Source organism: Vanacampus margaritifer, chromosome 4 (genome assembly GCF_051991255.1).
Source record: "Vanacampus margaritifer isolate UIUO_Vmar chromosome 4, RoL_Vmar_1.0, whole genome shotgun sequence".
Taxonomy (NCBI): domain Eukaryota; kingdom Metazoa; phylum Chordata; class Actinopteri; order Syngnathiformes; family Syngnathidae; genus Vanacampus; species Vanacampus margaritifer.
In genome coordinates, this window is record NC_135435.1 from 9524441 (window position 1) to 9538385 (window position 13945).

The window sequence follows — 13945 nt, forward strand, 5'->3', positions numbered from 1 at the left end:
CACCATTGTTATCCCTGCAGGAGGTTACATTTGTAGGGAAGGAAGAAATGACTGGCAGCAGCACTCAATAATCAAAGTGGCATGAGTTCCTGACTCACATGGACGGCACACGTGTCACAATGACCAAAGTAGCAACGTGACAATTGGCTGTCATTGTGTTGGAGTCTTCTCAAAAAAAGAAAATAAAGACGTGGAATAAGCACTTCAAACGCTTCAAAAAAACCTCCATAACAGATTAATTAATTCACAAGAATACAATTGATGAACTTTTCTATTCCCAACAAGGCTCTTCTTGTGAATAATGTTTTATTTGTGCAATTTCAGTCAAGCATTTTAGGGCATGTGACGCCGTTTAGAACATCATGGTAATAAGCTTAGCTAGCTTCATTGTTTTCCTTTTGAAAAAAAAAATTTGTTCGTCCCATTAAAAATATATAGATTTTGCGTCAATTTATGCAAATTAGGGTCTTTAAAGGGATACTTGACTCATTGAGCCATTTTCAACAGTAAGAAGATATTTTGTCTATAATTAAAGTTGCAATATGGAACTTTTTTTCCCAAAAATATCTTTACAGTAGCCTTTTTATTTGACTGTTTATGACTGAAATGTCTTCTAATTAGCAGATTAACGCCTTAGCTGTACACAATGGGGACTCCTGCAAGCCTCTGGCCAATAGTTTTCAGACTTGATTTGGGTTAAAATTTCCCGCGGTTGTGACGTTGTGTGCGCGTTGTGTATGTGACGAAAGGTATGTGCATGTGACGAAAGATATGTGCAGTTTCATTTTTTGTCAGCAGGTGGCAGTAGCGATTCAAAATTTAATATTCAACTTCAGTAGCTTTACTATGATAACTTCATTATTTTTATGAACAATTACCGTAATTTCCGCACTATAAAGTGCACCTAAAAGCCTTTAATTTTCTCAAAAACCGACGTGCGTCTTATAATCCGATGCACCTTATATGTGGATCAATATTGGTTAAGTACAGCTTCTGTAGTCAGGGGGCGTCGCCAGCGGTTAGAACGGTAGTCCCACACCTGAACAAGGCTGGGAGATATTGTAAATATGGATATTAACGATTGAACAATGTTGAGTTATTGAGTTATTGTGACATATTGTGACTGCACTACCAGTAACTTGTTTATGGAGTAAACAGAGTTGTCAGAACACTGGTTTGTATTGTATTACCGGTAATAAATATTGACTGATTAACTCATCTGACTGTTTTGTTGACATTCCCTTTAGCGCAGCTAGTGGATGCTAAACGCAACCCCAGCCACTGCAGTAGCTTCTATTTTATGCGCCCTATAATGCGGTGCGCCTTATATATGGAAAAAAGGTTGTTGTTGTTGTGTTTTTATATATATATATATATATATATATATATATATATATATATATATATATATATATATATATATATATAAGCCAATTGCCTATGTGCGCCTTATAATCTGATGCGCCTTTATAGTGCGAAAAATACGCTAATACCTTTAAAAACAAATTTTTCTACTTGCTGTTGACTGAAGATGACATCACCTGTACTGAGGAAACAGGTAACAACCAATCATGTCTTAATTTGCTGACCAAACCCAGAAAACAGGTAAGCCGTGATTGGTCGTTACCTATTTTTTCAGCACAGGTGTTGTCATCTTCAGTCGACAACAAGTGGAAAAATGTGCTTTTAAAGATATTAATTGTACATGAAAAATAATATCTTCATCAAATTAATTCTGGACAAAATATTAACTTTTTACTGCTGGATGGCTCAATGAGTTAAATATCTCTTTAAATGAGCTTCTTTATGAGAAATAAGTCCAAAATGGAATTCAGTATGTACATAAATGTGTGAAATTTTGTAGCGATACTGTATGTTGATGTTACAACTGATCCTTAATGTGACACATTGAAGTGTGTCATGTTTGAAAGCAGTGGACTGCTGCAATGAATGATACATGACTAGCTCCTTCCGGATCTTGTTTTACATCATCATAACATCTCAACTCAAATCACCCATTGACGATGTTCCACATTGCACTTTGTTGATTACTGTTCTATATTAGGCCTGCTGCAGCCCTAGGGATGATTATGGGCAAGGCGGGTCAAGCCTAGCCAATAGGAGAAGAGACATACGCAGGAAATGAGACATATTTAGTTGCAGCTGGTGCCTTTACAGCCCGCTAATGTAATCAAGCGTTTATTATGTGCATACACATTGAATCCACAATATCAGAACATATTTCATGGTTTACAGTTGCTTAGATTTACAGTGGATGTTTTCATATTGGGTTGTCTCTTAAAAAAGACAAATCCATAGTGCTCACTGAAATATTGTAAACTTACAAAAGACTGAAAAATGTTTATATGAAAATCAAGCATTGTGTTTTGGCTCACATCCTTAACTGCATATTTCATCACTTTTCATGAATGTTCAACAGCTAATTCAATGTCTAGAAAAGCAAGACAACACTAAACATTCTGTAAATTTGATACATTATAGTACAAAAGTTAGATGTTGGTAGTTTGTTTTTAAACTAATGACAATCTTGCATGGTTGGAATCAGTAGCAAGTGGAGTGCCTCCACCCACAGTTGTATGTCCAGTCCCAGTATGCATGTTATTTTCAATGTTGGAGTGAGTGAGTTGGCGAACAAGTCTTGATCCACAGTCAGCCTCTATTCAAATGAGTGCAATGTACAATCTGAGCGGTGTTGACCTAGATTGTCGCGCCTGTTAGATAATCAACATTTTATTCTCACCACGTTACACACATGTCTTTTGGATGATACATTTGAATTGTATAGGCCATGTTCTCCCTATGATTGTATGACTTTTCTCCAGCCCACGACTCTAAATTGCTTATGAGTATGAATCTGACTGGTCAATTTGTGGAATGTGCACTTTGATTGGCTGGCAAGCACCCATGGATGGATGGATGGCTGGATGAATAGCACATCAAGACGGTCAGAAAGCATTCTGTAGTGCTCTAATTGAGTAGTTACTGTGATTTTTATTCTTCACACTTTTTTGCCCTGAAACAACTCCCACATAATACTTTCGATTTACACCGTTCAAATTTCAACTTGCTTCAAAAATTCACGCCTTCCGGGGTATATTTCGTCTGATTTGACATTACTTACAGTACTCGCACAATTTAATGTTAATATCATCTTTTCCCCATTCATTTTCATTGGGACTAACATTGAAAAAAAATTGAAGTCCCACTTTCCACGCCCACTCTCTCTACCAGCTCTCTGATACTGCTCAGTGGCGCGCTTGGTAAATTGCATTGTCCAGTAACCAGAAGGTTGCGAGTTTGAATCCCACCTCCGACTGTACATAGCAAATGTATCCATGGCTATTATGCTAAGTGATTACAAGCTAACCAACTGACTTTGAGCAGTTGCCTGCCATACCGTAAGACCTGGGTTCAAGCCCCGCTTGGGCAACTCTTTAGTACAAATGCAATACTGAATACTCAACGTTGTCAAATTATTTCACATCCATTACTTTTGATGTCATTTGTCATTGTTAAGTTTTTACTCCATTCTATATTCACAATTCAAATTCAACGCAAGCTTTCAGTATATACAGATGTATTCACGATAATTATATACAATGTCACTGATTTTTCTGCAGCAGCAATGGCACAATGGTTTGAGCAATTGCTTGCCGAACCAGAAGACCTGGGTTCAGAGACCGCTTGGACAACTCTTTAGCATGAATGCAATATTGAATACTAATTATTGTCAAATTATTTCACTATTAATACTTTGTCATTTTCACATCATTTTAATTTACTTCATAAGAATTCAGCTTTCAGCATTCCCACACAATTTCTGCAAAAATTGTACTTAGTTTAGTATTATATAGAAATTGTATTTGCAAATCCACAATTGTGTGCTGTACCTACAGTATATGATATACCGGTATATTTTATACTCAAGTTACTGACCTGGGTGTCTGTTACATTGCACCAAAGCGCTACTGATCACGTTACAGCATTTGCAGCTTATTGTATAAAACATAGTATAAATGTCTCCAATATGTGGAGAGATGTGGAAGTACTTTGAATAATGGCATCCAAGATAACTTTCAAGTGTTACATTATCTTCGAAGAAAATGGCTCATTCAGAATAGTTCAGGAACTGCAGTTAAATATTTGAGTGGTCTTCTTTTAAAGCCATTAGGCTCCCGCTATGGCCTTCAGATATTGGAATCTGAAAGCGTGGGCTGTTTTATTTTTTTCTGAGCCCCCACGGAGGCACTTTTGACACAAGTAGGTTTCTGTGAATACCTATTGAGCTCTGTCTGCCACTTCATAATGAGGCAAAAAGACATTGAAAGCAACAACTGGATGATTACGAGAGAATTCTCTCAGTCTTGTTGAATGATTATCGGGCTCATCTCTAGAGGAGGTGTTAAAAAGTCAAGCGTTGTTCTGTACTTCTCTATGGCGTCTCAAACAAAAAGACAAGCCAAACCCACTTTCTTTCTGCACAAAAGAAATGAGTGTGGACAGGCTGCCCTCAACCACGACTCGGTACACTGAAATGGGCTTAGTTAGTGCAAATGTCACATGACCAAACCCAGAAAACAGGTGAGCCGTGACAGTCGTTACCTGAGCTGTCATTTTCAGTGGGCAGTAAGTTCTAAGTACAAGGCAAAATGGCTGCCCCTGAGATGGATAAAAACACAAAAACAGATCATCAGAATACTGTTTTTAGACTAGTGGTGACGCATAGAATATAAGTTTGTAAAGAACATTTTTGACTTAATATATGGTGAAGCAGGGCTGGACTGGCACCAAAAATTAGCCCTGGCATTTTGGCCTAGACCAGCCCAACCACGCGTGCATGTGTACGGGACCAGAACCTTGCTCTATACAATCATAATACAAGCTGGATCAAGTAAGTTACTAGATGCTAATGCTATTTTATTTGCCGTTGCTTTGCTTGTGTACGTCTATCTCATGCACGGTTCGCATTTGCGAGCGAACGGCCAATTAGAGGTGACAGCGTTTTGCATGCGCTGATTAATGGCTCTGTCATTTAACACAAAAATCTCTTAATTCTTCACAATTTTGAATGCTGCTTTTTACTTAGGTTTGTTCCAGCTTGTATTATAAAAGCGTTGAGCAAGTCTCTAGATATGTGCGCATTAATACTTTAGCAAACCCCACCTAAAGATGACAAAATAGTAATGTACAGCAACGCTTTGCTTATGCCTCCTGTTGGTTCGGTTTGTGTTTTGTATCACAGCCAACCTTATCACATCCGAACTGCAAGACATATGAAACATTCAAATCTTCAGGATCCACTGTTTATATTTGGCTGAAATCTAAACATGATATGTCATTTAATACAAATTCAATGTGCAGAAAATCAGAAGAAGAATACTTCCCTTAACTTAGTGTGCACATTCCCACTCAAACATTGTCAAAATTGCTTTTACAGCAACTTGAGCAGAGGAGAATTCAGTAAGAAGAAATCCAGATGTTTTCTTTGCTCCTGATAGTGGTACAGACCAAAAAAGAGAAATGGCATCGATCATAAGTTTTTTTTAATCTTACATTTGACCCAGGAAGTTCCAAAGTCGGTTATCTGGCAAAGCTACTCATGAAACTGAATCAGCTTTTTGCACTGGTCACTAAATGCATTAAAGCTTTGACTTTTTACCACATTTTCTGCCAGATGGTCTCAAATATCACCTCTGTGTCTGTCCCCCAAACAGGAGCGGTTTGTCTCCGCGATCGTCTAACATCTCGCTTCTGTCAGACTCTTCGCTGGTTGGCACGTTGCCAGTTGCCCAACGTGCGAGCGCAGTGTTGCAAAACCTGCAACCAGGCCGGCCCAGCAGCGCCAGCCACCACTGAGCCAAGAGCGAGGCAATAACTCATCAATGAAGTTTGGATTTTGTCACCTTGACAGACTGTCTGCTTAGTACGACTGCATATTAGGGCCACGTATGTATATTTTTTTTAGGGTGGGGGTAATATTCAGAGAAAAAAACTTGTATGTGACATTATAATTGGTAAATATCCGAGAAAAGAAGAGTTTTTTTCTCGCAAATTTGCCACTTAATAATGTCACAAATTTGAGTGTTTATTTGTCGTAAATTTGACGGGGTTTCTCTGAATATTAACCCCCCCACCCCCTTATATATATATAAAAAAAAAAAATACTAAAATAATAAATAAACCCTCAAATTAAATAAATATACTCGCAAATTTGGGACATTATAAAGTGGCAAATTTGCAAGAAAAGAAAACAAGTTTATACTATTGCAAATTTGAGTTTATGTGTCATAAATTTGTGAGATTTTTTTCTCTGAATATTACCTCCCCCCACCCCCTTTAAAAAAAATATTCATAAATTTACAATAAATAAACAAAAAAAATAGATAAATAAACTCGTAAATTTAAGACATTATAATAGCAAATTATTTAGAAAAGAAGAGATTTTTTTGTTTTTTGGTGGTATTGTGACCTGTTTTGGGCTTTTTGATGGTTCTGACCAAGCCATTTCAAAATAAAATACTGCCCACGGGTTATAAGTTTATTTCTTGTAAGTTTGTGAGGTTTCTTTTCTCGCACATGTGCCACTTTATAATGTCGCAAATTTGAGAGTTTATTTGTCATAAATTTGTGATTATTTTTCTCTGAATATTACGTACCCATTCACACCCCCTTAAAAAGAAAGCCAAAATATTTATACGTGGCCCTAATACGCCGTTGTTGCTTAGCTTCTCTGTTCAGTAATGGAAGGAATTTTAGATACTTACTTTCACTTTGTAGATAATATATTGGGCAGAATGGCAAAACTGTCACTGACAAAAGGCTTACAGAAGATAGCCAGCTTAGGATATCAAATATATATCCACAACAGAAACTACACATAAACGTTTGTGTTTGGTAGCAGGTACAATACAAATGAATGTATAAATTAAATATGCAAGCGTGAGATAAAACAATGACAGGTGCTTACATTCCATATGTGTCGGTTTACCAGCGCTTAATTACAGCTCATGTGCAGCAAACCATAAGGCGACTCACAGCAGATGTGATACTCCGTAGCTGGAAAACAATCACAGTGATAAAAGGAGAAACACAAAATTGTTTCTATTATAACCTTCATAACAGCTGATTTGACATCAAATATGTTTCTAAATTAGTGTTCAATTACAACATTGTCACAGCTGTGCTCTGGTCTCAATACAAATCTCAGTGCAAGTGACAGTGCAAGGTTAATTCATACCTTATCTACTGTGCACATTTTTAATATCAAAATGAATAAAAATAAACGAATGCTCAATGGTGTTCAAAGAAAAAAAAATCTCTCAAGGATGCTGTGATGTCCGCAAAGAAAATGAGGCTGCAGGACATTTGGTGCTCGAGGGCACATGGGCTCAAGTCAGGTGAGGTATGGGCGGGCCCAGTGCCTTTATTAAATATTTAAATACTCTACCTTTCATTTCATTCTGGACTTTTGATAGTCTATTAAGTATCAATCAAATGCAGCTTTTTTTTTATCTATAAGATGTGTAGGTTTTGTGAATCATATTTCAGTTTTTATTTGGTCTTTTTTACATTGAAAGCGCCACAACCTGAGGCACAGTGTCACACGTAGGATAGTTAGTGTTTTTTCCTCTCTTTTTTCCCTCTTTTTTTTTTAGAATGCTTTTCTGAAAGAAAAATTGGCGACTGCAAAGCCTAAAAGCGCTATCTTTCAGTTAGTTTCTCTAAAAGCTTTTTGATGCAGCATAATAAAGCAGAAATGCACAATATTGTGTCTAGAGATAACTAACTGCCATAAATCAAACACTTACTGTTGAAAAGAAAGAAGCAAAACAGCTTTATCGCCAGCAATGAACCTATAATTCCATCAATGGGAACATGACTGTATTGTATTTTATAACTTCACTTTGACTTCACTTGAAAAGTCAAAAGATTTATCTGAGTGAAATGTATGCACTTCTCAGGTATCAACAACCAGCTGAGGTCTGAAGTAACAGTTTCAATAATTACATGTCATACAGCAATCAGATTTTATTTGGTAGTTTAATGTATTTTTTTATCAGCAAGGGCTACTTATACATTAACATGTCTATAGTCAGTTATTCCAACAAACAAAACCAAATGAAATGTAGCTAACTTAAAACTGTGCTACACTTTTTAAAAGTGGATTTTTTCCGCCCTGCATAGCAACAGCTTTTAAACAATGCTGATGATACACGGCAATGTGTCATGTTGTTAAACCGCTAGCGTGTTGCTGCTAGCAAAGGTGCTAATGTTACTAACAGCTGTGTGCTGAGATTGTACGTGCTTTGCCACATTGAAACATCATTTGAAACCGTGTTCAGCACAAAAATCAATTGTCTTTGCTTGTTAACAAATGCAGTGACCTTTGTCTTACCCACGAAATGATAATGAGCATTAAAAAGAAAATGTTTTCCCTCACTGCTTTTTATTTTTGTGAAGCATGCATTGATGACATGACACAATACATTACATTCTCCTAATTACATTCAATTCACATATTTAGTAGATTTAGTAGCGTGACTACTGGCTCTGCTTGCTATTGATGTTTTCCCACTGGTAAATCAGTCATGCGCAAGGTGCTTTATTTTCATAAATCCCTGTCTGTGTTTACATTTTTAAATTATGATTTCTACAACATTCATAGAAAAACCTCTCACTCTTGCGTGATGATGAGCGCCAAAAATAGAACATAACAGAACTGATGGTTATATGAAAATAATTTTTCTTTCATCTCCTTATTTAAATTTTTTTTTTTTAATTAATTATTGGGCATTGTCATTTTTAACTGGAATTAAACATTTAAAAAAATTATAATATGTTACCTTGAAAATAAATCCACAAATTAAAAAAAAATTAAAAATCTCCTTAATTTTAATTATATATTTTTAATTAATTATTGGGCATTGTCATATTTTTAACTGAAATTGAACATAAAAATAAATGAATATGTTACCTTGAAAATAAATACTTAAGAAGAAAAAAAATCTCCTTTTTTTTATTTTTTTTACGTAATTCTTAGGCATTGTCATTTTTTAATTGAAATTAAACATAAAAAAATAAATAATATGTTACCTTGAAAATAAATACATGAATTAAAAACAAAAGTTGAATACAAATAAATGAAAACCTTTGTTATGTGTAAGTCTTGTCACAAAAAATTTAGCTTACTTAAATTAGTCCCTTTTAAACAAGCTTTTAAAACTAAGTATCATGAACCAAAAACTTCCCTACCCAGCATAGCAAGTTGCAGTGTACGTATACCATTTTATTGACGGGCTTATGTAATGACAGAATATTTACTTTATCTTGGATATCAAATATGAAATGTTTTCACGGATGCCCTGCAATGTGCTCGTGTAGTCCTGGTTGGGAAACGCTGCTTTACTCCTTTTATGAAATAAACCCTTTAATTTAGATAATGATGATGGCAATGCTTTGTAAGAATATTCATTGAGGCTTGATTAAAAATTACAAAAAGAATGTCCAAAATGAGATTCATTTTAACACGATAGACCCAAAACTGACAAAACTTTGAATGTTTTTGCAAACATCATGAAAATGTTGAAATTAAATCAGCACGCAGTAGCGTCTGTGAGCGTTTATTCCTCGCCATGCAGGCTCAACTCAATAATCAACAGGTGGCAAAGTCACTATTTCGATGAACTCTTCATAGTTAACAACTCCGCCCGTCTTGATGTTTGCCTCTTTGAACAGCTCATCCACTACAAAAAGGAAACAGAAAAAGAAAAAAGAGTTAGCTAGTTTCAAAGAATGTGCCAAAAGACTGCTATGGCTTCCAGGCAAATTAATTTCTAAATACTGCTACTTTATGGTCAAAAAGGGCTCGTCTCAACTGGTATTATTTAGGACCTCTGGAATGAGCCAGTGAATATTGAACAGTTGTGATTTCTTGGAATACGCCAAGATACCGACAAACCTGCTCAGCATAAAAATGACTTAATTGGAAGTTCATTTTTAACAGTGGCAATTAAGAATAAATGTCTTAAATAATAACAATACATGTTTTTTTAAATGAAATAAAGATAATGATATTTATTTATTTTTATTTTCTGGATTTCACTCACATAAATGGCTACTTGTTTTTTTCATAATTTAAAAAATAAAACTGTCTTTCTTGACTTAACTTAACAAAAAATATTTTTTTATGTAAAATATTTTTTACTTGACATATTTAAGTATTAATGCTGGGACATTTACAATGTACACTGTTCAAAAATATAACGATTAAACCTCCTGCTGCAACATAACCTAGTGGGATTTTGTCTTTACGTAAACTGCGTATTTTGACTTGAACGTATACTGCACTGCAATCAGTTTCTGTTTTTGTTTTTGTTTTGGACTTAGTGTTCTGTTGACAGCACAGAGTGTGCAATAAACCTTAATATTTTAGTTTTTAGCTGACACAAACCCAAAACAGTGAATATTCTGCAACTATATTTTTTTCCTTATTATAACGTACATTTTAGTAGCAAAATAAAAATAATAATAATGCGCAAAAAAGTGCAACATCTGTATTTTTTTACCAAACTAATGCAAAATTCAGCAAAGTGTATTTATTTTTGTTTAATTTTACATAATTTGGTGTTAATACATCATGAAGTTAACATTTATTTATTTATTAATATTCATATTATTATTGTTATCGATCATCATTATAGTTTTGGTTGTTTTTTTTTGGGGGGGGGTGGGTTCATCCGACTGGCCGGCACATAACTATGGAGGGTGGAAGGGTTGGCGTGCGTATGCAAGGTCTGCGGACATCTTTAGGTCGACATCATCACCAGCTCATTCTGTATGTAATGAGGGTATCTGCTTACATTGTCTGTTGTCACACTACCTAAGAGCAGTGACAGTGCTCCAGTCACGTACGGGTTGACACAATTAGAAACGTATTTCTTTCATTACTTCATGTATTCTATTGTAGCATCATATGAACTTGTGTGTATGTGAAGAAGAAGAAAAAAAGGTCATCTTGCTCCTTCCTCATGTCTATCAGATATCACAGGATTACAAAACACACAAAACACACCTTTGCCGGATGTCACTTGCGTCAAAGGGAGAAGTCTGTCTATTTGTGTTTGTGTATTAACACTTGACTTTTTTTGTCATGTATTTGAGCAGACTCTTTCCTTAGTCGTGGTGAGTGAGCCTTTTTCGTACCTTCTTTGACAGTAAGTTTCTCTCCCAGCATAGTGAGCTTGGCTCTCAGCTCCGAGGCTTGAATGTATCCTTTCTTCTGTTTGTCTGTCATCCTCAGGGCTTCAAGAATTTCTGTCTTAGGGTCTTCCTGTTGTATCTGCCGGTGCATCATGGTCAGGAATGTCGAGAAGTCCAAGCTCCCTGACTTTTCTAAAACATGATGTAGTTGATCAATACGATTCAATGTAGTTGATCAATACGATTCAATGTAGTTGATCAATACAATTCAAGTGGAATATCCATGAAACAAGCTTGAAATTGAAACAGCGCTAGTCTTTTTCTGTACAGTTGTTTTTGCTAAGCTTATTGTGAAACAACATCCTCTGCACAGCAAGTCAGTACAATTTAATTGCTTCCACCAATTAAGTCCTTTTTCTGCACACAAAACAAAATGTACTGCTTTCAGGCTCTGGTGTGTCATTTTCATCTACTAATCTAAATCATTTTCAAATTGGAAATTGAATATAATGATATGTTGTGAGGAATACATTCTGATTAATCAACCATATAATTAAATGCCTCCACCGAGGAAGAGGGTTTGATCATCATTAACAGGATGACCCCAAAACAACAAAACTGATTTTGACTAAACAGTGGCAATTGAGCAAATTTCTCCTAATGATAAAATATGGCATATGCAAGAGGTTGGCATCTACTAAGGGGCTAATCCAAAATAGGATTGTTTAGGCTAGTGAAAATGCAATTCATTCGGATTATTTTGGGGAAGTGTAATTACCAATTTTGTGAACTTGAAGATGTCTTTCAATTTCACCAAGTGTGGGACTTGTACCGAGGCAGCGCATAACTGTGATCAGGTCCTTGACGTCAAGTCTTCCCTTTTGTTTCTTGTCATACAATGAGAAGCACTCCTTGAACTCTGCAAGGAAAATGTAGTTGTGGTTTAACTATCTTTACGTAATCATCAGAAAAACAGTGAAAGTAATAGTAACTTTGAAGATGTAGATGACATCACATATTATTTGCATTTCACTGCAGGCTGATTTATATCATTTGAATGGAACACACAATGAAACAGGCACACTGGCAAATCCCATTCAAGCATTTCATTTAATTTTTTGTGAATGATGGGGAAAGGAAGCAGCTTTGCGACACAAGAAGTCTTACCATTGATTTGAGCTGGTGTAAAGAATTTCGCCTGTGGAATGAAATAACAAAATGTCAAATAAAAGCACAAAAACGGTTGTTTTAAAACGAAGAAATTGCAAATCCTAACACAAACAAGTGTTCTTACCATTGGATGTAGTTACGTTGCTTTCCAGGAAGAAGAAATTAATTTCCTGAAGTCTGTCCCTCCACCTGTTCAAAGTCCAACAGCACCAAGCCCGTGTGTAATTTAATATGCGTTGCTGTGGAAACGCAGATACCAGATCCAAGGTGTTGAACAGTTGAACCCTTTCCCTTCCAACTGAGCGACAAGAGCAACACAAGATAGCAGCAGTATTCTGGTCAACAAGCAGTTAATTAAAAGTTCACTAACACCACCCCCCCCCCCCCCCCTCGGTATGCCAAAACAGAGGGACTGTAACCGATGTCGTCCACTATACAGTTTTAATGGTGCACTGCTTCCCTTTCCTGAGACTTCAGATGGTGGACTGGAATTTCCGTCCAGAAGTCTTTTTCCATGTCCTCGGTTACACATCAGCTGCTTCCAGCAGGTCCCACAGGCCAAAATAAAGCCCGATGCACGGAGTGATGTCCAGGCCTGGTCTGGGCCATCTGGAGGGGTGGGACAATTCCCGGTGGGCCACCCTATATTTCGGTACGTGAATTCATTTGAGATCGCACAGGCAGCAGCCCACACTTTAGTTTTGAAATGAGACCGTAAATAAAGAGTATCCACGTCACCTTTAGTTGACTGTCTCATAGTCAATCAACTGTTACTCCAATGCTCCTTACATAGGCCATTATATTATATATAGCACTGATTACCTGCTAATGTTACTAAGGGCGTCAACAAATTACAATAATTTAATACCAAAAGTAGCAAAACTTTAATCCACAAATAGAAACAATAACAATATAACTACATTAAACATGTCTGCACAAAAATAACACATGAAAGAGGCAAAACACAAAAAGTGTTACTAGTAACAGCAACAAAGCATGATGGGAAAGCATCCTACGATTACCGTTGCTCTCTTCAAGTTAGCGTCAATCAGCTCAGTAGTGCACCAGAAGTGGCGAGTTTCAAAATAAGAGTACTGACAGGAAATACAGTGTTAGCTGCCTTAATTTTGCTGGTTTAACTTCATTTGGTAAGTGTGTCGTCTTAATGTACATTTGCTTATTGGTTTCTTTTTGTCTCCCCAAGTTACAGTTTCAACACAATTTCAATGATGTAAAAATTCAACAAAACAGGTACAAGTCTGTCTGAAATGCTTTCAATCAAGTCATTCAAAGAGATGCATTTTCAGTAAACACACATACTCGTATACGAAAAAAGTTAATCACACAGTAATTTCTGTAGAGTAAATGTGGCTATTTAGAGTGGCACCAAATAGACTCAGTCTTAGAGTAATATTTACACTTGGAAAAGAGTAAAATTAAATAAAAAATAAGTCACCCAAGGGGTGAAGAACGAACTCACAACCTTCAGCTCCTGCTGTGTCATCTGGAATCTTCCCAACTCCAAGCCCCAAGCTGAAGGTCGTGAGTTCCTTTC

At 36.2% G+C, this 13945-nt stretch overlaps 2 protein-coding genes across 3 annotated transcripts in view; one reads left to right on the forward strand and one right to left on the reverse strand.

The window, feature by feature from the left end:
- The window catches only part of adamts7 (a disintegrin-like and metallopeptidase (reprolysin type) with thrombospondin type 1 motif, 7), an 83793-nt gene extending 75333 nt beyond the window's left edge, over positions 1-8460 (forward strand). The window contains 2 exon segments of the mRNA XM_077564044.1: positions 5736-5840; positions 5843-8460. Coding sequence (XP_077420170.1) covers positions 5736-5840; positions 5843-5877 — 140 coding nt within the window. The 3' untranslated portion in view covers positions 5878-8460.
- On the reverse strand, positions 8455-12763 carry calml4a (calmodulin-like 4a). Of its 2 annotated transcripts, XM_077564048.1 has the most exons (5): positions 12515-12763; positions 12388-12418; positions 11999-12139; positions 11224-11412; positions 8455-9764 (listed from the first exon to the last, which is right to left on the reverse strand). In XM_077564048.1, the coding sequence occupies exons 1-5, from the start codon at positions 12515-12517 to the stop codon at positions 9667-9669; spliced, it is 462 nt and encodes a 153-aa protein (XP_077420174.1). In that variant the 5' UTR covers positions 12518-12763; the 3' UTR covers positions 8455-9666. The 2 variants fall into 2 exon arrangements, with proteins under 2 accessions (XP_077420174.1, XP_077420173.1); XM_077564047.1 differs by having other exon boundaries at positions 12388-12520.
- Between the last annotated feature and the right edge of the window lie 1182 nt (positions 12764-13945).